The 25,106-nt window shown below is 52.4% G+C and overlaps 1 protein-coding gene across 2 annotated transcripts in view; it reads right to left on the reverse strand.

Moving 5' to 3' along the window:
* The window catches only part of ADAMTS10 (ADAM metallopeptidase with thrombospondin type 1 motif 10), a 132,592-nt gene that overhangs the window by 16,391 nt on the left and 91,095 nt on the right, over positions 1-25,106 (reverse strand). For both annotated transcript variants that reach the window (XM_039515612.1, XM_039515613.1), the window contains 5 exons: positions 24,955-25,096; positions 18,788-18,895; positions 16,166-16,311; positions 15,936-15,999; positions 13,844-13,946 (listed from right to left, as the gene is read on the reverse strand). In XM_039515612.1, coding sequence (XP_039371546.1) covers positions 13,844-13,946; positions 15,936-15,999; positions 16,166-16,311; positions 18,788-18,895; positions 24,955-25,096 — 563 coding nt within the window. The remainder of the gene's footprint in view (positions 1-13,843; positions 13,947-15,935; positions 16,000-16,165; positions 16,312-18,787; positions 18,896-24,954; positions 25,097-25,106) is intronic.

Raw genomic sequence — 25,106 nt, forward strand, 5'->3', positions numbered from 1 at the left:
ATCTTCCTCCCCCCCTCCACTCTGTGCCTGGCCTAGGCTCCTCCGAGGGGTCAGGAGGCCCCACTGCCAGGCAGCAGGTTCAGAGCAGCGTCACAGCTGCTCACTAACTACCCTGTGGGGCTTGGGGGCAGAGCCAGCCCCCTGAGGGCGCCGTCTCCCGCTCGCCTTCTGGGAGCAGCCACTCTGACCCGTGCAGCTCTCCGGCCTGAGAGGGTCTTCTTCCTCCAGGCTCATCCCGCACGGAGCCCCAGCTCCCAGGGAGCCAGGGCTCGCCCCTCCTCCCTTCAGAGTGCACACCTCTGTGACACCCAGCGGGGAGCCCCAAGAGCACCCCCGCTGCATTGCTGTTTGTGTTACGGCAGCGCCCTGAGACCCCAGACCCCATCGCGCTAGGTGCTGTACAGGTGCTCAGCGAGAGACAGCCCCTGCCCCAAGGAGCCTGTAAGCTAAATAGAGCAGTCAAAGGGTGGGAGGTGCAGAGACTTACCTCCCACAGCCAGTCATAGGCAGAGCCAGGAATAGCCCCCAGCTAAACCCCCGGCCACTGGGCCAACCTGCCTACTCACAGGTGGGTCTGACGTGCACCTCGGGGCTCAGAGGTGCTACCCCCCACCACGCCCCACTGTAGGTCAAGCACCAGAGAAAGGTGCGGGCGGAGGGAGAGGTCCGGGTTCAAGACGCAGCCTTTCAGCCTGCTGAGAGCTTGGCGGGGGAGTAATCCTGATCTGCCCACGCCACCTGCAGGCATCTCAGCACAGACTCACCCCGGAGCTGGGTTAGCTCCACCTCTGGCCAGCGCAGGCCGGAGCTGAGCTGGAGGGCTGAATTCACACCCTGCCTGCCAGGCTTCGCCTCCCTAGGCTAGGCGGGCCTGAAACCTTCGCAGGATGGGAGCCATGGAGCCAGGGGGAGAAGATGGAAGGGGAGATGGAGGGGGAGGTCAAAGGCGGAGCAGGGAGAAGGGGTGATGCTAACCATTTTAGTTCTCGCCCCCCTGCCCTGCTCCCCGCCCCTGGAGGAGGCTGCGCTGTCATGAGACCACCACCCAGTTCCATCCTCTTCAGCCACAGGTGCAGAAGGCAGGGCAAGGATATTGGGCCATTCGCAATGGGGGAAAAGCCGCTCGAATGTGCTGCTTCGAAGGGAGGAGAGAGGGAATCCCAGGGGAAGCGAATCCCACACTGCGGGGAGGGGAGCCCTTCCTAGCTCACTCCCTTCAGGCCCCGGGGTGGAGGTCTTTAACTGCCCCTGGGGCATGAGCACAGCCAGCCTTGAGGGCGAAGTTCCTGGAGCAGCCCTCGTCTGTAGGGCAGGGGGCAGGGAAGGTGGGGTCGTTAAGAAGAACAAGACGGGGCAGGGGAAAGGGCAAAGCAAAGGGAAACAGTGCAAGGCAGGTAAGCTTGACATTCATCCCCTTGGTGAACCATCAGCATTTCTGAGCCCAACCTAGCTCTCACGGAAGTCACTGGCAAAACTCCTATGGGCCAGCAGAGGGAGCAGGACTGGGCCTGAAGCAGATACTATATCGTGTGTCATCTGACAAGATCTCAACCTTCAGGGGCCGGCTGACCATCTGCAGGTGACTGGAAGGTTGTACCCTGTCTCCTACCGACTGGTGCATTATGATTTCTCCTGCACCTTCTTCCGCAGCATTGGGAGTAAGCAGGAGAGCTGAGAGATTTTCCATGGGATTCAATTCTGGAAGAAATTGTGGCAGAAGAACTTTCATCCAGAGAACAAATTCTGAGCCAAGTGGCAAGGTTAGACCAGATGGACTGGCAGAACCCAGGACGGGCTGGACCAGTGGCCTCACTCTTCTGGTAGGGCCCGGAGCCAGGACTACATGAGTGATCTGAAACAGCCTAGCAGGAAGTGGGAGATCAGTGAGAGGGACGAGGAGGTCCGATCTGTTTCGGAAGAAGGCTGCGTATGGGACTAGACTGATGGCAGAAGCAGATTCCTAGTGTTTGGGGACGAAAAGAAGAGGCGCATACTGGCTAGAAAACAATTTTCCTCTCTCCCCCCCGACTGGACCTGTGCTTGAAGCGTTCACTCAATATTGCAGTATCCTAAGGGAGGTCAGCAACATGTAGGAGACCCGGGCGGAGAGGCATCCCCCGGGGCGAGGACCCTGGCAGCTTCCTGAACCACCTAGCTTAGTGAGAACCTCAGCAACCGAAATCTGCAAGTCGTTATTGAACATCAAAGGGGCAGATGGAGGGAAGAGGCGGCCCAGCTGCGTCTGGGAGCCTGCAAGTTCAGTGAAAGCAGATGGAGGGGGAAGGAAGAGGGAAGTCAGACGGGGGGACGTTAGAGGGGAGTTCAGCTAGCTCCAGGCAAAGCAGTTGAGAATGACGACTGGGCTAGGCACTTGGTGAAGGGGGTTGCATTATCCCTGACTCTCGAGAGCCAAGGACTATCACCTACCGAAACTCTTTTGCTTTGACCTCCCCTCTTCCCTTGAAAGATGTTGAAAAACGCTGGACTGACCGTGCTACAGTCAAATCACAGGCCAGGGACAGCATGGGCAGGAGCCATACACACTTCTCCTTCCCGCTCACCGCAATGTGTCTCGATGCTGGCTTGGGGGATCCTTTTGAAAGGAGAGAGACTGCACGGCCAATTGAATCCTCAGCTTCCTGCCTGAACTCACCAGGAGTGGTGATAGACTGTCACACCAACCTCCATCCACTGGGCACTCCACTGAGGTCACCAACTCATTTCATGGAGGCCACCAAGCAGCCGTCAGCTGGGCAAGGCCTTTAGGTGGCTACGCCCCTTGGGTGGATTTGAACTTGTGACTTGAAGGTCAGAGGCTCAACGTCCCACCCTCTAGCCATTGAGACAGCTGGGCCTCTGCTGCTAGTTTAATTCTCTTGGCCGCAGCATCCCAAAGCTCCTGTGTCCGAGAGTTCCTTCCCCGAGAGACATCAGTGTCCAAGACAAGTCTGCATCCTGTTACTCGACATATTTTAGTGCCAGCGGGTGGTGGCTTCCCGCGAGGACAGGGACTAGTGATTTGGGCTAATTCAAGGGCTCAGTGGCTGCCTAGACCGGACATGGCCTCAGGAGCACCTTTGACTGGCCTTTACTGAATGTATTTGATACCCTTGTTTGTCTTACTCTTCTCACTTCCAAACAAAACCACCCCAACCCTTGCAGCTTCTCCTCCGCCGGAACCTCCTTCTCCTTCCATCCCCAAAGCCTCCCACCAGTTCTGCCTCTGGGACGGCTTCTTTACAATGAGGTGTCCCATGCTGCCAGCCCTATCAAGGGGAGGCGAAGTCACTGATCTGCGGAACGATGTTGTATCTTGAATAATATATCCAGACCCTGGGCGTTTCCGCCTGCTGCTGCTGTGTCTGGAGCACGCCTGTCATTGAACTGCACAGAGATACTGAGGGGCTCTTCTGAATTGTCACCTATCAGTTTGTCCAAGCAGGTTAATTGTCCCTGGTGCTCTCTAGGTTAAAACCTGTCCGCCATCTTGCTTCAGAGCTGGTTATTTTCAGAGGTGTCACTCCTGTCCCCCCCAGCATCACCTCCTAGTGACAGACACAAAGTCAACCCTGCCTGTGGATCCTTCAGCCCCAGACAGAGCCACTCGCTTTCCTGTTGTATCCACATCTTGAAGGGAGCCTCTCATTTCTTCCATCACTTGAGCATGGGACTGAATATGCAACAAGGTGGGACTGAGAACCAGCCAAAGACTCAGCGTTCTCACTTCAGTACTTGCAAATGTTTCTTTAAACTGCTCCACACACGCAACCCCCTGCCTTCCTTGTGTCAGTCTCCCCTGCAGGAGAAGTGAGACCAAATGTAGAACCCTCCCTCCCCCCCTGTAAAGCAGCTAAATCATGACACAGCCTTGCTTCCTCCCCCTTCCCTGTCTCCTTCTCCATTTCAGCAGCTGTGGGGTCCTCTCGCTCTTTCCTATAATACTCTCCTATTGCTGCTGTCCTATGTTCAGCCTACAGCAGCAACCGGCCCAAAGTGTAACCATCACAGGCTCACAAAAGCAGCCAACACGGAAAACGGGAATGAAAAACGTTCTATGCCGAAGAGGGAAAAAAGGGATCAGGGATTGGTGGCGTGACGGCCAAATTCCTTCCTTTGCCCCGGCTTTGTTGCAGCACCTACAGGAATGGCGCAGGGCGTAAGAACTCGGGCGAGAGGGAGGGAAAAGCTGGCAGGTATGAATCCTGCTCTGCGGGGAGGCTCTGGAGTTTCCTCCTTGGCTTCTCCACATTACAGCCCAGGAAGATGTTGGTTTTTTTTCTTTTGCTTAAATCCTTCAGAATTCAACCTTCTTTCCAAGTGAAATCAGCAAATAGAGAAAGCGAGCGAGCGAGACCTCCAGCTGAGGCCAGCACAGTCTGGCTCCTAGCAGGTCAATCAGGGGTAAACTCCCTTTAGGCTAACGTGCCGATGGAACACCAGCATCCTGTGTCATGTCTTGGCGGTGGCTATGTGCACAGGGACGCCAGCCAGCAGCCAGGCAATCTGGCTGAACAGGCTAGTCCACTCAGGTGACTATGAAATCCCAGGCCTCCCGGCCTTTCGCTGAACGTGCATGGCTTATTTACTTTATCTGATGGGAAAGTAAAACTGGAAACCGTTTGTTTTGATCTACTGGGTCGTAACCGGTGAGGCAAATTAACAACCCATTTGCCCGGCTCAGTGGGCAAGATGCCCCCAGTAGAAGGGAGCAAGCCGGCTTGGGACACTGCAGGGAGAGAAGGGGAGATCTGCTCACCGGGGTGAATTCTCCGGGATAAAATGGAACAGAAGATCCTACAGTGGTGGTCTCTGCCCTTTCCCTGGCTGCTTGTACCATCCACCCCCTATGGTTATAGGCAAATACCAAGCAGCTAGTGTCAAGTTGTGCCACATCCCAAGACGTTCGTCTTGTAGATAAGGACAGCGGACAAGGAGTCAAGACAAGGGCAAGTCACTGCCTATGTGTGTCTCCCCTCCTGCCCTTGGCCTGTCCTGTCTGTTTAGATGAGGAGCTCCCTGGGGCAGGGGCTGTCTCCTACTCTGTGTCTGGGCAGCTCCTGGCACATGGGGCCCTCATTTAATTGAAAGCCACTGATACACGCAGACCAACATTTCACCATGGGACCATGATGCCTCCCCATGGCTATGATGCATCCCCCTTTATGCCTCACGCCCTGGTGCTCTATGGCTTGGGCTCCAGTGTGGAGGGGTCACCGCCCTTACAAACCGACAGGCTGGAATGAAGTTGCTTGGTTGGAGGGGGCTGGGGGGGGAGGGGGAGAGCTGCTTTGCTGAGAGGAAGCACATCTCGGGTACCTCCCGCCGCCCGCTCCCTGCCAAAGCCCAGGATGGCCCAGGGTCTGAGAAATCTCTCTGTGAGCAGATGATGGTTTATTGGCACCTTCCCCTGGCCAGCTGTTTGGCGGGGGATTTGAGAAAGGCTTGCAGCTGGGAGAGCTTTTCTTAAAAAAAAACAAAACAAAAAAAAGGGGTTTTAAGTGAAATGGAGAGAAAAACCACCTCCTCCTCCCACATGGTTTTCTGCCTCTCACTCACTCACTCACTCAGGGCCTCGTCCAGAGCCTACCGAGGTCCCTGGGAGTCTTTCCGCTGACTCCAGTGGATGAGCCCCTATGCACGCTGCTCGGCGACGGCTCCCCAAGCTGTATTTGTCCAAGGAAGCTCATGGCAAACAGGCTGCGCTCCTGCAAATCGGTGGCAGCACTGGCCGGTAGCCCTGCGCAGCCTCCAAGAGAACTAAACAAACAGGCCACGAAGCAAAGCCACTCGGCTCCTTTCTAAGCCAGAAAACAGGGAGCTCATTGACGCCTTCTTGCTATTGGCATTAGCCACGTGCATCCTGATCGTCCCCCTTCACACACGGGATGGTCCCTCCTAGGCCACTCTGCCCCAGCCCGGGCCATGGAGCACAAAGACTCGTCCCTTCACCCTCAATGCCCATTTATAGTATTGCAGCGTTGACAACTCCGGATTTGGTTCATGCAGGACAGACACGAGGCAGAAGAGCTAGCCGTCCAGCAGGGCACAAACAAGCCACCCCTCTGCGGCTGGGACCCGATTCGGATCTCCCCGGCAGTGGTGTAAACCCCATTGGCGGAGTTACTCCGGATTGACGGCTCTGGTTCTGGTGGTGGTTTATGTATTTGGTTCCTCAGCGGATGGAAGATTTAAAGAGAAGAAAACATGCGAGCTGTTGTGCAAATGAACTGGTCCCCGATGGCTGGCTTGTGGGCTGCTGCCAAGCTACACGCTGCTGTGATCATGTAAACAGCAGGGCCCAGCCATGATTGTATTTGGCTGGGGAACGACTGAGCGCAGCAAGAAGAGGTGCCAGCTAGGAAGTAGGTGGCAATGGCCCAGCCCGGCTCTAGGGGGTGCGGTGCTGCTCTGTAGATACCGTCATCCAGCTGAGAGGTAAAATGGAAGTTCACAGTGTGTGGGGAGCCTTAATCCTGGTGTCCTGGCCAAATTCCAACTTGAGTTACGGCAATGGGCCGAATTCTCCCGTGGCTGACATGCCAGGCCATTCCACTGCGCCGAACTCTGCATTCACTTACACCAGCTGAACCAGTGACGGGGTCCCCGAGGGCAGAGTTTCGCCTTCAGACTCCAATGGGATCGCAAGGACAGGCAGTGCTGGGTCTGCCCCATTCCGTTTAACCCATTCCCACCCGCCGCCTCCCTGAGCTCCTGTGACACTCCTCACTTCCTGTCCCAATGCTGAAGAGTGCTGGCTCACTCCACCCCCCACGCCTTTCTGTGGGGGATCAAAGGGTCTCGGTCCATCCCTGACACACCTCACAGGCTCTCTCTCTTTGCAAAGGGTTTGGAGATCCTCCGAGGACAATGCAAATGAATGAAATAACAGCGACACTAACAACCAACGGGGCGTAGCCGGGTGGAAGAAAGCAGCTGGATTGCACGGGGCCTATTAGCCCTTTGCCATCTCGGTCTTCTGTGCTTCGTCCTGACCTGCCTGACTCTCGCTGGTGGCTGCACCGGGCTTTCACCATTACACTTCAGAGAGGCGGGTTTCCCCACCCTGTGTGTAAAAGCTGGTGCTGCCTGGGGATGTGGGCAGGGGAACCCAAGCGGCTGCAACTTGTCGCTGCTGCTCTCCGAGGTTTCTGCTGCTGCGGTTTCTCTTTCCCTTGGCACGGGATGCTGTGGAATAGGGGTGTTGGCTCAGCAGCGCTCCCAGGCCATTCAGTAAGGAATGGCGAAGGAGGGAGTTCTGCCCCGGTGTATGTGTGTGGGGCAGGGGGGAGTAGCCCAGTTCCAGAATCGTAAAGTCCATTCTGGGAGGGGGCTTTGAGAACATGCTTAGTGGGAGAACAGCCAGAGACCAAATCTCTGACCCCAGGGGCCTAGCTGGCAGCTTGCTGGAAACCTAACTGGCTTGTGAATTTCAGAGAGACACATTTCTAAACAGCAAAATTCAATCCCAGTTCTGAATTCTCCCCACGTTTGAGGGGGTTTGGATCTGGCTTGTCCCAACTAAAGGCACTTCACTGTGTTACCTGGGATATTTGCTTGCACTCAAGGGTGAAAGTAACTTAAAGGATTTACCGGTACGCTGGAGTCCTGAGCGGGGGCGTGGCCTCAACCAGAAGAGGCGGGGCCTTTCAAGATTTAAAGGCCCTGGGGCTTCGGCTGTGGCTGGGAGTCCCAGGGCCTTTAAATCACCCTGGAACTACCAGCTGCGGAGGCGTCTGGGAGCCCCAGGGCTCAGGGGCAAATTAAAGGGCCTGTGGCTCTGGCCGCCGCGGAGCTCCAGGCCTTTTAAATCACTGTGGGAGCCTGGCTGCCAGAGCTCCGGCGGTGCTTTAAAGGGCCCGGGGATCCCCACAGAGGTTGGAGCCCTGGGCCCTTTAAATCACCGCCGCAGAAGCTGGTCCAGTCTGGCACAGCGTACTGGCTCTTGCCGGTACACCGGACTGTACCGGACCGGCTTACTTTCACCTCTGCTTACACCTGCATCTTTCTGGCTGGATCAACTGAAAAACTTCCTAACTGTCAGGGTGGTGAAGCACTGGAATAAATTGCCTAGGGAGGTTGCGGAATCTCCATCATTGGGGATTTTTAAGAGTAGGCTGGACAAACACCTGGCAGGGATGGTCTAGATAATATTGAGTCCTGCCTTGAGTGCAGGGGACTGGACTAGATGACCTCTCGAGGTCCCTTCCAGTTCTATGATTCTATGAAATGGCTCATGTGCTGCATTCACCAGCAAGGAAGTTTTGCTGATGATCGGCTTTCTCCTGACTGCAGGGGCAGGGGCTGGTCGTACTGTAGGATCCCGGGAAGCTCCTTTAAGGATTGGGGCGCACTTTGGGCTTCCCCCATGTGGGAGCTGAGGGCCAGATTTTCATAAGCATTCAGTGTCTGGCAGCTCCCCTTGTTCTTAATGGAAGGGGGAGTTGTTCTCCGTGGTCAGTGCTGGGTGACGGGCTCTTTTGAAAACCTGGTCCTGGCTCTGACTCCAGCTGAAGTGACCAGGCCCCGCCCGAGAAGAGCAGCATTGCCATGTCTAGGAGGAGTAACACCACTGCTGAGCGGCACGACCATGTCACGTGGCCTGCGCTGGTCTGAGAAGCCAGTGACTTTGGGATTCATCTGGAGCCTTGCAAAGTGGTCCTGCTCCGAACGGTGACTCTAGAAAATGGCACAGTGGGATCAGGCTCCATGTTAAGATTGCTCAGTTTATGAGAATGACGGGCAGGCGAGGAGGGTCGCCTTTCTGTGCAGCGTGGTTCACCTGCTGGGATCATCTGGGTGTATCTCATCTAATCAGTTCCTTGCCATTTCAAAGGCGTTGGGCACAGATGGCACTTTGATCTCTCCTGCTCTCTGCCTGTGGAATAGACTCCAGCCACCTGAGGACTGAAATAGTTTAGTGTTTAACTAAGGCCTTTGGGTTTAATATTTGGGTGAAAATTAATGGCTTGTGTTATACAGGAGATCAGATCTAATGGGCCCTTCTGGCCGTCAACTCTATGGATATGGGTTATTTGTTGTTGTTGTTGTTGTTTTTTTTTTTTTTTTTTTTACCTACCAACACTACAAATTCAACCTGGGCTCTGAGATTCAAGCGGGACCCTTCCCTTCTCATGCATCCTGGCCAGAAATAAAGATCCACTAGCTTGAATCCTGCCTTCCTTTATTATTCCTATTTATTAATTTTGAGAGAGTGCTAGGCCCTTTCCAAACCTAGAGAAACAGTCCCTGTGCCAAAGGACACACAAACCTAAAAGCCAAAGATAGATGAAAGAGGCCAGGGGATGCAACATACAAAAAAAAGGGCCTGGTTCCGCTCCCTCCTGCAGCAGCGTAAACCAATAGTAGCTCCACGGAAGTGAATAGGGTTACACAGGTGTAAAAGTGTATAAACGAGAGAAGAATCAGGCCCAACATGATCACGAAGATGGCAGATTTTTTGTTACCCTATTGTCTTCAAATTCGGCCCTCTCTTACCTTTTGACTTCATTGCGATTGCATGGGGTTAAGTGAGATCAGAATTTGGCCCCGCGTCTCGACTGGAGGTAACCACTTGTGTTGGCCATGCTGAGCCAGGAGAGACTCCAGCTCACTCTCCCCCAGCTGGGTTGGCTCTGCAGGGTGAATAGGGCTGAAAGCTTATCTGCGTTGAGCTGCCATGGCTCCGAATACACCCCAGGGGTGGGTTTGCTGGGTAAGAAAGGGCCACTTTCCCACCTCCTTCTCGGGGCAGGCAGAACCGTGCGGGTTTGCTGGCTTTCCAGCGAATGTTAGTGCTGTTATTCTGCACCAGCTCATAGGCGGCTGGGAGACCAAAAAGACTGATGGGACGCAAGCTCCTGAGCAACAAAGGATCATGGGTAAATGGTGTGAAAATTCCAAAGGTTGAAAACTAGGCTGATCCACGAAACATTCATCAGAAACACCAAGATGTGTGTTCTTTGGCTTTGGTCCGGTCTGTCCAAAGTCAATAAGAACAAACGGCCATGGGTGCTTGCATTTACCCACAGTGCTTTGCCGCAGAGGACGTGTTTTGTTCCCGCTGCCCGCCCATCCCCCTCTTACCTCCCCCAGAAGGAATTAAAGTGCATAATAGCTTGTGATGAGCAATCTCTCCTGTTTTCAGCAGACCCTGGTTCCCCACCCCGACCCCATGAGCTGCTCCCCGCTCCCTTGGCTCTGACGTTCGCCAAGAGCAAAATGAATAACTAAGCGAATAAAACAAAATAAACAAACAATTAAAGCCACATTCCAAGAGGTATCTGCTGACTGTTAAACTCGGACAGGCTGAGCTCAGCGCTTCTCGCTGGGTCTGTGTATCCTGCACTCCCAGGGCCTGGGCTCCAGAACCGTTATAAATCACCACCAGGAAAACATGCCGTACCGGCCCCAGGCAAAACCCAACCTCAACTCGCCAGTGACCCGGCAGCTGGCGCCAGGCCCTCAGCTGACTGCTCCTATCTTCCCTGGAAACCGGCTCCCTCCCCCAGCTGAGCCATGGGGATGCTCTGTGCCTTTAAACCTTGCTAATAAAGACAGCTCTTGGGCCTGCTGGGTTGGCCCTAGATGAGATCTTGCCCAGCACAGGGCCTCCCTCCCTGTCCCACACAATGGCAGCCATGTTGGCGAAAGGTGGCATCCCGGTGCAATAACACGCAGGACATCTTGATGACCCTTGCTGTGGGAGTTGGCCCAGATCTGAGAGCTGAAGCTGGTTACCTTGGACAGGAGCCTTTCTGAGGGGGCTAGTGGAAGGGGGAATAAGGATCCAGAGGCACTTGGAGCTGGCTTTACCAGGTGCTGGGTACCAGATTTCCCTGCAGGGTGAGGCAGCTCTGTCCCAAGATGGCACCAGCTGAAGGAGCAGAGAGCACTATGGGAACTCAGGAAAGACTCCAGGACAGAGCAGAGTATGTCCCATTGGTGGGACTGATGCCTGGGAGAGAGAAGAAGGGGACTGAATCCCTCTCCACCCAGCAGCCAGACAGGAGGGAGCGGCTGGAGAACACCCCAGGCCAGGTGAGCGGGAGATAAGGAGAGAAGAGCATCATCCCTGATGGATCCTTGGAAGCTCTGAGGGAACTGGTGCCGCCTCTGAAGCATGAGCAGAGCAAAGGGTTTTGCGGTACGGGGTCTTGCTGCAACATGGGGCTAGGGGAGAAAATATCAGATGCAAATGGGATGGCCTGAGACAACCTCTCCCTCCTCCCAACAGACACGTAGCAGGTTCCCCTCTGGGGTAGCACCAGCAGACTTGCTCCCACGCCTCCCAAAGGACACCCAGCAGCACTCGCTCTGAGCTACCCTGATCCTCGGGGATTTGACTGGCGGGGTCACCTCAGACCAGCCACTGATATTCCCATGCACCAAACAGCTATGATAGCGCCACCGTCCCCACTGACCTCTGGGGCCTTCATATGGGGCCCAGTCAGCCTTTGCCGCTCAGTCCTCGGGTCCCCCTTCTTGCACTTTGGTGGGCAGGAGTCTCCTCTAAGAATACTGACAACAATCACCATTCAACATGCTCCCTGTCACTGTAAACTAGACAGCGTTATCACACTGTACACAGTGCTCCCTAGCTATTCCCGAGGGAGATGGACTACCTGGCGAAAAGCTAGCCAGTAGCTGGGACACTAGGTTAGGATTTGGGGTACCTAGGTCCTCTTCCCACTTCTGCTGGCATGACCAGAGGCAAATCATTTCCCTTCTGCGTGCCTGGCTTTCCCCATCCGTGCAACAGACCCAATGATACTGACTTGTCTTTGCAAAGAGCTTTCGAGTTTGTGCATGAACAGGGTGCATATGAGCTAAGTATTATTATTAGTAGTTATCATCAAGGCCAAAAGCAAAACCAGGATGTTTTTAAAGAGAGACAACTCCTCAGTGCTTTGCAGACATTAACTTATGATGTCTCGTGTCCTCCTCAGAGGAAGAGGAGTTTTATCGTCTGATTTTTCATATGGGGAAACTGAGGCAAGGAGCAGGGATGTGCCTTACTCAAGGTCACAGAGGAAATCAGGGTCAGAGAGGTGGACTGGAATGCAGGAGCAGGGAGGGAGCATGGGCCTGCTAAATCCAGGGTTGCAAGTTCAATCCTTGAGGGAGCCATTTAGGGAACAGGGGTAAAAATCTGCCCGGGGGTTGGTCCTGCTTTGAGCAGGGGGTTGGACTAGATGACCTCCTGAGGTCCCTTCTCACCCTGAGATTCTGTGAAGTGCAACCAGCCAATGGTTCATTGCACCAAGCCTCATAGTCAGACACCAGGCCATGCCTATCTCTCAGCTGGGACTGAGCAAGAGGTCCAGGCAAGTATTTCAACTGTATTTTCCACCATGGAATCCCTCAGGGTCATTGTCTGACTTACTGTGTTGCCATTTTATTACATTTTTATTGATCCATCCCCTGCAGCCTCAGCACAGCTGTTCCTGGTGCAGGGTCCCCCCGGGGCGGTAAGCTTATTTACACAGCTGCAAAGGAGTCCCCCAGTCGAGTTCATTAAGTACATGAAGGAGACGCACTGTTCTTTCTCATTCTGAAAAGATTTCTGCCACACAGATCTCCCCCTCCCACCTTCCCGTTAGCCATTCACTTCTACAAGACCCGTTAGAACTGCCCAAAGAGACGAGGGAGCCCTGCTAGCAACCAGCTAGTTCAGAGGATAGACGCCACTCTCTTCCCCAATTGGCTGGGCACCGACTAAGATGCCAGGTGCTGAAACGTGAAATCTGTGCGTGAGAGTGAGGCTAGGGGCATTATGGGTAGAGCTGGGCAAAAACATTTCAGCAAATAGTTTATTTGCTGAAAATTATAACTTCAGGTCAACTGAAACTGTTCACGAATTTCGGTCGAATAGTTTAGGCCAGGAAAAAAAACAAGGGGTGGGTGGAATTCTGATGAAGTCAAAACATTTCAATATTTTTCAAAAGAAAATGGTTCAACTTTTCATTTTGAAACAACATCTCGTTTCGAAATGAAGCGAAATTTATCTTAAAATCTCCCCGGAGGGTAATACACACCCATAAATGGAATATTTTGTTTTTTCATTCGACCCAAAGCAAAAAATTGTCTGGTTTTACATTCTGACAAAAAACGCTGAAAAACTGTCATTTCATCTAACTCAAAAATACTCCCCCCCCCGCAAATTTTTTGGTTCGGCCACCAAACAAACAAAACACAATTATTCATCTAGCTTAATTATGGGAGGATTTCACTTTTCCTCAGTGCCATCAAGTGTTGGCCAATGCCAGAGGCTGGGTAGTGAACTAAATTGAGCAGTGGTTTCAGTCACTAAGCAACTCCTGTTTTTGTCTCTGGTCTTCTTGTTTATACCACTCAGAGATTAAGGAACAATCTGATCCAAAGAAATAAACTAAACAGCTCCTCTCCTGTTGGATTTTAGTCTGCATAGCTAGGAATTTAAAAAGCAGCTGCACAGAGTAACACGAACAAGAGCAGGAGAACTGCTGGGTGGCGTCATCACGCCAGCAGTCAGCTGCCGGAGGAGAACAAGACTTCAATCAGTGAAGCATGTTTCTATTTGTCACGCAAGAGTCACTCTAAATGTGGATGCAGACAGCTTCTCAAAAGGGACTGGGATGCCACAGGAATGGGGGACCCATGGAAAGACAGAGTTGATGAAATTTGCCAATCTGCAAATTTGACGAATCTGCACATTTGATGAATTTGCAAATCCCTGCAGAAGGTGTGAGTAACCTCCTATTAATAAGACTCTGCTCCAACTCTGGCTGCCAGAGCCACTGAGGCCCAGAGATGCGCTGGTGAAGCAGCGAGAGGAACAGTGCCGGACAAGTCCTGTGCCACTCACCTCCTCGGTATGTCTTCCAGGTGTAGTATTTCCCTCGGAAGGGGATGTTGTCGAACTCGGCGCACTGCAGCTCTCGGAAGTCGTGGGAGCCTAGAGGGCAGTCCTGCGGGGCACAGATTCAAGTGAGATTAGTGGCTTCCCTAGAGCCCAGCAGAGAGCCAGGGTGACTCGTGCATAAGCCCTACAAGGAGGAATGGTCCTTTTACATGGGCATCTTGCTTCCAACAATGGCCAACGATCGGCACGTCAAGGGGAAAGCCAACAACCCCTGCCAGTGATGTCCCTGGCCAACTGTAGCATGGGAGAGGCATCTTCTTTCTAAACCCAGGTGCAGCATGAAGGCCGATGGCACCTGCCATTGGACCCCAACCGGTGTGTCTGCAGATGGGACTCATGCTTGCAAGCATCCCATTCATTTGTGAATCACCTGATGCATCGCCAACTGAAGGCAATGGGAAGGCTCTCAACGACTAATGCAGGGGTTCTCAAACTGGGGGCCGCGGCCCCTTGGCATTGCAAGGTTATTAGATATTATGAAGGCAGCGCTGTCGCCAGCAGCAGTGCAGAGGTAAGGGTGGCAGTGGAGCACTAAGTCTGCTGTGAAAAGTGATATTGGCAAAGTTTCTTCATGCCCCCAGGATTAAACAATAACCATTAAAAAAACCCCAACCTTTAATGCTTAAAACAACAATTCAATAAAAATATGTTTTAGTCTTAATTTAAAAGTGGTGAGAAAAGGTTCATTCATTAAAAATAGGGTAATAAATGTAGCATTTACATAATGTTAAATATGAAAATGTGTTTTTAATTTATAAGGGGGGGTCACACTCAGAGGCTTGCTTTGTGAAAGGGGTCACCAATATAAAAGGTTAGAGAACCACTGGACTAATGACATTAACGTCACTAGCAGCCTGCAAATGAATATAAAAGTCACAAAGGTTGGAGATACAGGCTGGGAGCTGAGAGCTGGCAGCAACGAAATCCCAGATTCATAGATGTTAGAGAGGGCAAAAGCTGTAGCCAGCGGCTCTCAACCTTTCCAGACAGGAGCCTGATTTGTCTTGGGTACCCCCAAGTTTCACCTCACTTTAAAACGACTTGCTCACACAATCAGATATAAAAATACACAAGGGTCACAGCACGGTATTGCTGAAAAAATGCCGACTTTCTCATCTCTATCCTAGAATTATAAAATAAATCAATTGGAATATAAATATTGTACTTACATTTCAGTGGATAGTATATAGAGCAGTATAAACAAGTCATTGTCTGTGTGAAATTTTAGTTTGTACTGACTTCGCTAGTGCTTTTTACGTAGCCTGTTGTAAAACTAAGCAAGTATCTAAATGAGTTGTTGTACTGCCTGAAAGATCTCTGCGTACCTGTACCCCTGGTTGACAACCACTGTTCTAGACCATTCAGCCACTGTCCTTGGGACAGATGCAGGATTGCCCTCTACCAGACACCTTCTAGTCTAGTTTTAGGTTAACTTTCCATTTGCCTCTTATGAGGCTTTCACCCCTTCCCTTGGGACACTGCTTCGCTGTTTAATAGAAGATTTGGGGCAGGGACTTTTTGTTATGTTTGTCTTCAGTCCCTAGAACAGTGGGGCTGTGATCCCTGACCGGGGCTTGCCGCTGCTATTGCAACAAAGTCATCAGCATTATCTCAGAGTCAGAGAGTTCTCCTCAAATTCTCCTTCGTTAATTTCACCCCCTGGTTCCTTGTTTTTGACTCCAGGGACCCCACGAAATAGCTCCTTTCCCGTCCTGCAGGTATGTGTAAGCCGGTGCCGTGACATCTCATCACTTAGCCACGTCACTCTTTCAAGCTTCGGTCGCAACTGAATCCCTCTGATCGTTTCGTGGCTCTTTTCCGCACTGCCCCCAGCTTGTCACTGTATTTCTGGTTCTGTGGATGCCAGCCCGGCACCCAGCACCCCCCGAGCCATGCCGAGAGGAACGACCATCTCCCTGCTTTGTGATGGAACCCTTCCCCCGATTGCTTTGGCCTGGCTTGTTGCTGTCTCCCGCTGCAGATCCACGTCAACCTCACTGTCCACCATCCCCCTTAGAGGCCTTTTGCTACTTACATCGGTGTTACACGACCGGTAGCGTTTCCGCTCGCCCAGGCAGTACTTCCCTCCGATGGTCGGCCTTCCAACAGAGAACAAGAGGGGAGAGAGAGGGCTAAGTGGGGTGGATCATGCTGCTTGGGCACATGGCTGCTACATTCCCCACCAGCGGTGGCCGGGCGGGGCAGCAAGCCAGGGTACTCCCCGAGGCGAAGGGTTGCATTCGGCGGCGCGAGCAGTTCACCTACCGCGGGCTGTCGCAGTGGCGGATGGATGACGATACGCCTCCCCCGCACGTCCTGCTGCACTCCCCCCAGGAGGACCAGGCTCCCCAGGCGCCGTCCACTCCCTCTGGCCGCGTACCGAAGGGCACACACTCCCTCTTGTAGCACCACTGGGGAAACACAGAGCGTCAGCGTCCGAGAGCACACGGCCCCCTCCCAGGCAGCTCCCTGCCCTGCCTCAGCCCAGGGGACGGCCGGGATGGAGCAAGGCGAGACCCGTTTCGGGACACTAAGCACGGGGCCCAGTCTGGCTTGTGGAGGTGCAGGGATGGGTCAGACAGGGAGGCCTCCAAGGTGCATTTTAGGGGGTGGCGGGGCGGGCTCTGGAATTTTGTCAGCTCTTTGGAAAGGGAAGAGGGGCCCTATTTCCGCTATTTCCAGAGCATAGGGGGGAGGGCAAAAGTGCAGGTATTGGGGCCCAGATTGACTCTCCTGCCATGATCCACTGCTGTTTGCGAGCCTTTGGATTGGCAGCCCCAGGCTGCATCCAGCCTCTGAGGCAGACAGTGGCCACGTACGCGTTCCCCATGCTCAGGGCTAGCTGGCCTGTTCATCTCAGCACTCGCATATTCTGACCAGCAGCAGTGCAGGAAGGAAAGAAACCTGCCCAGCCATACGGGGCAAAGACGATATCAGCGCCAACACCCCAGAGTCATGCCCTTCTTTTCTCTGAATCATGTCTCCCTCTTCCGCTCTTCCGTGGTCTGCCCATAGAGGGTGCCAAGGAGCAGCATGGGTAGCACGGCCTGGACCCTGGGGCCAATCCTGAGCAGCAGCAGCTCTTGGTACCAGACACCCCACAGGAACGGATTCCCAGAGAGCAACGACGACAGTCCAGTGGAAAATAACCACAGAGAGTCGAATCTGGATTACCCAGAAATCTCAGGGCTGCCATGACCCAGAGGGCTGGTAAATCAAGAGAGTAGCAGGAGAAGTCTTTATGCACCACTTAGAACACAACCGCGGCTCTTTCCCCTTCAGCCTAATCTCTGATAGCCAAAACCCCTTTGCTGCTTCCTACACCTGGATCCTTATTCCCCCACCAGCCCAAAGGGGAAAAGCCAGTGCAGACCCGAAGGCGCAGATCTAGCAAGGCGTTCAAGGTTAGGGGCTGGCCCAGCAAGCAAACCAGAGAGGGAGCTATCCAAACACTGGATTACCAGGAACTTCAGCTAACAGGGGTTCTGAAAAAGCAACATTCACTTGAAGCTTATATCAACCAAAGACCCTCAAAACACTTCATAACCATTAATACATTAAGCCTCACATTCCATCCTGTGAGGTTGATCGGTACCATCATCCCCATAACACAGATGGAAAAGCTGAGGCATACAGAGGTGAAGTGACTTGCCCAGGGATATATAGTGAGTCTATGTCAGAGCTGGGAATAGAACCCAGGAGTTCTGGGTGCTCTAACTCCTAGACACATTGCCTCTCTTTAGAAAGTTGCCAATCACTAATGACTGGTAGAAAAGGGTAAAAAAAAGAAGAAATTAATAGAAAAAAAATCATGGGTACACATTTTCTCATGGTGTGTGGCGAGCCCTGACCAGCATGGATGCCCAGCTTCTAGCTGCTGTTTAATACAGTTCATTCTGATTTACAGCTGAGCTGAGCGGACAGTTCGCAAGGAACAACCCGCTTGTCAATTTCTGCCTCTTTTTCTGCCTGAAACTCTCAAACCCATTAATGATTTGAAATGATTCTTGAATTTCTTTGCAACAAATTCCCCTCTATTGGAAAAACTCACGTCCATTTCATTGGGAATGTTCAGGGCCTGATTCTCCATCATGTACAGCGTGCAAAGGGCTCGTTAGTCATTAACAGCCAGCTTTAGTCGCCCACGTCACCCTGGCTGCATGAGGCCTTCAGGAGTCAAGCTCTGAAATTCACGCTGGGTTGGCGAGTCACATGGTGTTGAGCCTCTTCCCCGATTGGGTGGCATGCAGCTAACCAACCCAGCGTGACTGACGACCGTCAATTTCACCGACTGACGTTAGCGCTCAGCGAATAGGCTTAAACGAAGGGGGTGTGGACGCTGCCAAATCACAACTCACTTTCCAAATAAATAGTCATGGCAACAAACGCAACCAAAACTGTCCACGCTTCAGCTGACCGGAAAAAGTGAAGGGTTAATAACACCAAGCTTTATCTAGCCCTTTTCATCCGTAGATTTCAAAGCGCTTCCCAAGCCCTTATCCTTGCTTTACAGAAGGGGAAACTGAGGCATAGATAAGTGACTTGCCTGAGGCCACCCAGCAAGCCAGAGGTGGGAACAGAACCCGCGTCTCCTGAGTCTACCCATTACACCACAGGGCCTACCTGCAGCTGGATTTTGGGGCCTCACGGGTGGGGGGTATAGAGTCTCTCACTTAAGCATAAAATGAATTGAAATTCAATGATGCTCCCTGGTAGATTCCAGCCTTAATCTCCCGGTCTACTCCCTCCACACTAGGATGCAAGAGGCAGGGGTGGGCACACAGTGCTTTCAAATCACTCACCAATGCAACAGTAATCATGCTAATCATTAGAAAATTGCTTCGACCACACATTGTCAACTCACGCTGGTGTCCTGCGTTTCCTTACCCCCTTTTCAATGGTATTGGTTTGGCATATGGTCCCCTCAGCAGCTGGTATGCTGTTGGTAATGCAGCGGTTGCTTTTGCTCAGACACCATAACTCACTGCAGACTTCCTGGAAAGAGATGTCGTCGGTGATGGGGGTGGAGGGGGGAGCAGAGGAGGAAGAAAAAAGAAACAAACAGAGCCAAGATTAGGAATCACTTGTGCTAGCAGCAGCTAGGATTGCAGTAGCAGCACTTTGGTGTCTTTGAGAAGCTCCAGCTGGTCTGGGACATTCTAGTAATGGAAACATTTTCAGCGGGGAAAATACAAAGACGGGATCATATCTGGAGAGGCGCTTAGCCCTCGCAATGCATGCTGAGTTCAGCCCCTCTTGGGATCTGGCCCGAGGATGCTTCTGGTTCTTTGGACACCACTCATTGTCCGTTCGGAGACATGGGAGCAGAGTTTCCAAAGATGGACACCTGCATTGGAAGCACCAAAGAGGCACTAAGGCAACGAACTGTGCCCCCTGCACATCTGAACTCCATTTTTAACAGATGATGCCTCGCAGAAAAAGTGTCTCCCCGGATTACCCGGTGCGTCCGATTCTAACCCAGTGTGTCCAGCCCTTCCCCTTCTCCCAGTCCTTCCCTTCTGGGGTGATGCTCATGGGAATGTCTCCTTCGGTGGGTCTCAGTTATGAACACGAGGGAACAGATCCTGGCCAGCCTCTTGGTGCCAGGTGGATGGAGATCTGCGTTTACAGGGCAGCTGGGAACCCCCAAGAGATGTCAAGCTGGTTTCGATGGTTTATGCCACTTTTCTCCTGGCTCCCCCAAACACCACAGGAAGTGCACTGAAGCAGGAGGGTCACAGCACTACCACTGTCCCCAGATGGTGTAACGGTCCTTAAGGGACTGGTCCAGCTGGAAGAATTTAGATCTGCCTTTAGGAGGCTCTCAGTTATGCCAGGCGCTGAACTGGCGCCAGGACTGGAGGAGAGGGAGGCTGGGCTTAGAGTCTCCTTCTCTCTCATCAGGTCCTGCCCTGAGTGCATCTCGGCCCTAAAATTCCACTCCTCCTTCAAAGCAGCTCTCTATCCAAGTTCCAGGTTCTCAAGCCCAGTCCCACCAGGACCCCTCATGGGCTCCAGGCGGGCAAAGCTCCCCTCGGCTGGGCCTTTTCTCCCATCAGTCCATTTAAAACCCACCCAAAAGTCAGTTCCGTCACAAAGACTCTGCAAATCCGTCACAGCTGCTCAATTGGAAAACGCAGAAGCCTCGGAACCTGCTCTGGCCCCCAATCTTCTAAATTCAGACTTCAGCACCTGCAAACCACAATGCAGCACCTGAGGAGGGTGGCTGCGTTGGTTGCCGGATCTCTGTGGTGGCCCTATAGTTATTAGAACAAGCCTATTTGAACTTTTCAGCATTACACAGAAAATGCCTCCCTGGGGAGAGGGGGGAGTTAATCTAGGTTTGTGGGTATTAAAAACAAAATGATACTGTAGTTAGGTTTTTTTATTATGGTAGAAACACGGCCTGAGATGTGAGAACAGGAGCTAAAGGGGCCATGGCCCTCCATTAACCCAGCCCCAGCGGGGTAGGGATATCTGATATGCTAATGGTGAATAAAGGCTTTACGGCGTGGATTGCAAGACCTCTTAAAACACGGCCACCTACCAGCTGAGTTCTTAGCTCTAGCCACTACACGGCATGAACAGAGCGGCAGACCTGCCTAGCAGTGTCCCAGGAAGGGGAGGGGGGCAGCAGCACTTGCTGTGGCAGCATGGACTTGCTTTGGTGAGTCTCGCAGTCGCCAAGATGACCAGGTACTGGGAGGAGGTCGGCAGCAGAGGAGGGAAGGCCACTGGCTGATACAGAGGGAGGATCAAATGGGATTCAGGATCTAGGGAAGGTGGAGGCTGGGCCTCCCCCAGAGATGCAGGGACAATGGGATTCGGAATCCAGTGCCATGTGCACCAGAGTCAGGGCTTCTTCGGAGCCCCGGGGCTTACAGTATTGAGGACCCAGTGGCACGCACATCACGCTCTCAGGCAGGCCTGGCTGCGATCCGAGCAGGAGAGCGGAGGCCATAGCAAGCTATAGCTCTTCAGCACTACAGGCCCAGTGCTTAGGGTTGATGAAACCTCCAGGAATGTGTCCGACCAAAGTTGGCAACTCTACCGGTGCTGCTGATAGAGAACAAGGCCAAACCCTCCCAATCTCTGGCCTCCCCCTCATTCCCAAAGCGGCAAGAGCTGACAGTGCCACGCTCACGCAGGCCGCCAGCCTGCAGTCAGGTGACAGGCCATTAATCACGCCTTCCTCTCTTATCTGAGCGCTTCAGTAGGAAATCCTTTGGCAGCACTCGGAACAGGAGCCGACACCCCATGATGATAAATGAACTGGTTCAGCAAGTGGGTGCCGAAGGGGGCAGGACGTGAACCTGACACTGTGGTGCTTCTCCCACTGTTACTGGCGTTACCATACGAGGGGACTAAGGATAAAGAAATACCATAGTATCCTGCAGTAATGACCCAACATCCTACAGAGGCTGGGCATCTCAAAGGGCTGTAAAGGAGTCCGGCACCCAATTCCCACTGAGGTTCAGTGGGATGCAGGCAGGCGCCTAACTCCCTTAGGCAAATCCCAGCCAATAACATCACTACTGCCCCTGATTAGAGGAAGGAGAAATCATCTCTGCTTATTGATATGTGTCTACCACTCTTCATGCCTGTTCGCCCTGCAGAGCCAATACAGGCATGGGAGAGGGAGTCTGCTCCTTCTTGTGCATCAACAGAATTGCTTGATGAGCTTCTACCAGATACATCTGGGCAGCCCATTGAAGGGCAGAGGCTCCACTGGCATCACTGGATATGTCTACACTGCACCCTAAGCCCAGGTTGACTCCAGTTTGATCCCAAGGCCCCCTTCGGTGCCCACACCAATCAGTCTAACTTGGGTCACCCAGCACTTAAGATCTGGCTCCTAGGACCCTGCTAGGGAAGTGGATCAGAGCCTGCGTCCCACTGTGACTTGGGTCCAAGCCCTGTCATTTTGCAATGTGGACGCAGGTTGAGCCACAAACCGGAGTTAAGTGGTCTGTGTTGCAGGATGGACAGGTTAGCACAGCTGGGAGACCCAGGTTTACAATGCAGTGTAGACAGACAACAGAGGGCAGAACTGGAAGACAATCTTTCTGTAAAAAAAAACAGAGGAGTCCTTGTGGCATCTTAGAGACTAACAAATTTATCTGGGCTAGAACCCACTTCATTAGATGCTTGAAGTAAAAAATACAGGAGCGGGTATAAATACATGAAAGGATGGAGGTGCTTTACCAAGTGTTAGGTCAGTCAAACGAGATAAATCAATTAACAGCAGGATACCAAGGGAGGAAAAATAACTTTTGAAGTGGCCCATTACAGACAATTGACAAGAAGGTGATGAAGTGGGTTCCAGCCCACCAAAGCTTATGCCCAAATAAATTTGTCTCTAAGGTGCCACAAGGACTTCTCATTTTTTTTTTGCTGATACAGACTAAGACGGCTACCACTGAAATCTTTCAGTAGCACCTTGCTTTTTACACGATGCCCGTCACTATTGCAACTGAGCTCCCAGTGGGGCTGCAAAGATGTCACGTGAGGACACGAGCTTCCTTACTGGTGATGAGAAGCCAGAAGGAAAGAACCCAGCTGCTCTCAGATCTCAGGCTTCAGGGCTGACAAGGAGAACAGAAATCTTTTCACACCTGAACAGGGCACATTGGATCTAGACTCACAGAGAGATAAATAAACATGGCTCCGATGGACACAATTTGTTATGCCCAAATAAATTTGTTAGTCGCTAAGGTGCCACAAGGACTCCTCGTTTTTTTTTCGTTTTTTTACCATTTCTATAGTCACTGTTCCGGGCAGAACGCTACCTGAATTCATTAAGGTGAAGAAGAATGTGGAGGTCCTCGGGCATCTGTAGTCTTTGGGTCAATTACTCTAGAATACTGCAGGTGTTTGTTTTTCTTTTTTCACTCAGGAAGCATCGACATAAGCTAAAAAGGAGCTGGGAAATGGGCGTGTGAACTTGGAAAGGTTCCATTCCACATTTGCAAGTACAGTAACAATCAGCAAAGCCTCCCTGCTAGGATCAACCCTTGTTCATGGATTCATTTAAGGCCAGAAGGGGCCGTTAGATTATCTAGTTTGCTCTCCTGTATAACACAGATCATAACATTTCAACCAACCTCAATAATTCATTGAGCCCAGTCACTTGTGTTTGACTAAAGCAGAATCTACAGAAAAGCCTCCTGTCTTGCCTTGAAAACATCAGGATGTGGAGAATCAACCACCTCCCTTGGTAGTTTCTTCCAATGGATAATCACCCTGACTGTTAGCAAGGTGGGCCTTATTTCTAGTTTGAATCTGGCTTTAGCTTCCAGCCATCAGATTTTTGTTCTGCCTTTCGCTGCTAGATTACAGACCCCAGTGAGATCTCCCGATGAGTCCGAGCTGATTGATAATCATCTGTTTTAATCCTGCCAGTCCCACAGAGCCAACATGGCTGCAGGAGAGTGAGCAGGATTCTCCTCTGTTTGAGCACCAGGTCAAATGACCAGTTAAGTTCTGATTTCAGAATCGTTTCGGTTGCTGATGATGCTAGAAGCAGAGAGAAACCAGCGTGGACATTGGATCCCCACAATGAGCTGGTGGTGGCTGCCAATGAAAAAGAAACTCACTTTGCCTTGTAAGCAGAGTAAACTGTCGTGGGAGCTGCAGATGGATGCAGAGATGCCATTGTTAGAGAATCGCTCTCCGGGTCATAATTGCAGTAAGTGAAATGCATCCAAGGGGCTCTCTGTGCATTTCTAGAGCAGGTGATAGGCCACTCTGATCTCAGTTGCACAAGTGTAAATCCAGAGTCACTCCATTGGCTTCTGTGGATTTCCTCTGGATTTACACTGGTGTAACTGAAATCAAGATCTCTTTTCTTCCCGGCTGTTTTTCTTTTCTAACCCTAGTTTGGCTCCCCCCACGGACCCACCAGTGGTGAGCAGAGCTGGGTAATTTTACTTTAGCCCCTGGAGTTCACGTCTCGTTTCTCCTTGGCCTCCCCAACTCCAACAGATCCATCGTGCGGCGCCCTCTGAGACCTGCAAACCGCTCCCCCAGGCTGAAAGGCAACACCAAGCCCATCTTTTCTCCTTCCTCTTGGGATGGTCTGAGTCTTTTACTTTTCATGCTGGAAGTGAGTCAGTTCTGAATCCCTCCACCTCTAGGGTGAGGCCTGCTTCCCCCCACTAGCTCACGGGTGATGGCACTAACAGGAGCAGCTTGCACTTGGCCGGATACATCCCTTCCAGCCTGACAGCAAAGCTACGGAGGCACCTTCCTGCTGGGTTCAGCCTCCCACCCAGGTGGATCCTCTGTGCGCTCTTTGGGAAGCTGGGCCTTTCACATACCGCAATGAACTCTTTGGTGCACACGCCTTCCAGCTGGAGTTCAAGTCGGACATATTACGGGTGGGGAATGGCTCAGTTCTGTCAGGCAGCACGTCAGGGACAGGCCTACTGGCTGATACAGTTCACCTCCAGAGGAGTCTGGCCTTCCACAGCAGACATTCCCTGGCTTCAGTAGCTTCCCACCGAGTTGATTGGCTGAGTGTGAAGGAGGCGGAGGGGCATTCCGGGGAAAGGCAACGTCTGGTTTAATGTCCCAAAGTTTTTTCACTGTTGGGACTGTCTCATCTGAGAGAGACCGACTCTCTGTGAAGTGTATCTGTCCGTCTCCCCAGGAAAGAATTCCCGTGGGAGGGGTTTCTCCTCCTAACTGCGCGTGTGCACGAGGGATTTCTCCAGCCAGCTCCCAATAACAATGACGAAAATGACCAGTGTGAACAAACCCCGGCCATCACCCGCCAACTGTGGTGCTCCCTAGGCAGCGGATGACTCAGGCGAGTGGTTTGCTTCCGCCAGAGCTGAGCGGATGGAAACCGAACTCAGCTGAGCTCGCCCGTCGCAGATCTGACCTGGCCCCTTCCGCCCTTTCACAGCAAAGCTAAAGGGGAAAGCGCTTTTGTTTCACGCAAGCCAGCAAAGCCTCATGGGAGGTGGAAGAACAGCCCCGATGGCCCAAGCCCTTCGCGGCCCAGCCCTCTGCCCCCTCAGAACCGATAGTAAAGCAGGAAGGCTCTCTACCCCGTATTTACACTGGCGAGATTTAACTCCGTACTGGAAACGGCACTGCTCGTCCGCGTCGTAGGCCTGCCCGGGAGCCACCGTTGGGTAGACGAAGTCTTGTTTGGGAGGAGCGTTGTTCAAACACAGTCCCATGCCTGAGCTGGAGAAGA

Source organism: Mauremys reevesii, linkage group 26 (assembly GCF_016161935.1).
Source record: "Mauremys reevesii isolate NIE-2019 linkage group 26, ASM1616193v1, whole genome shotgun sequence".
Lineage (NCBI taxonomy): Eukaryota > Metazoa > Chordata > Testudines > Geoemydidae > Mauremys > Mauremys reevesii.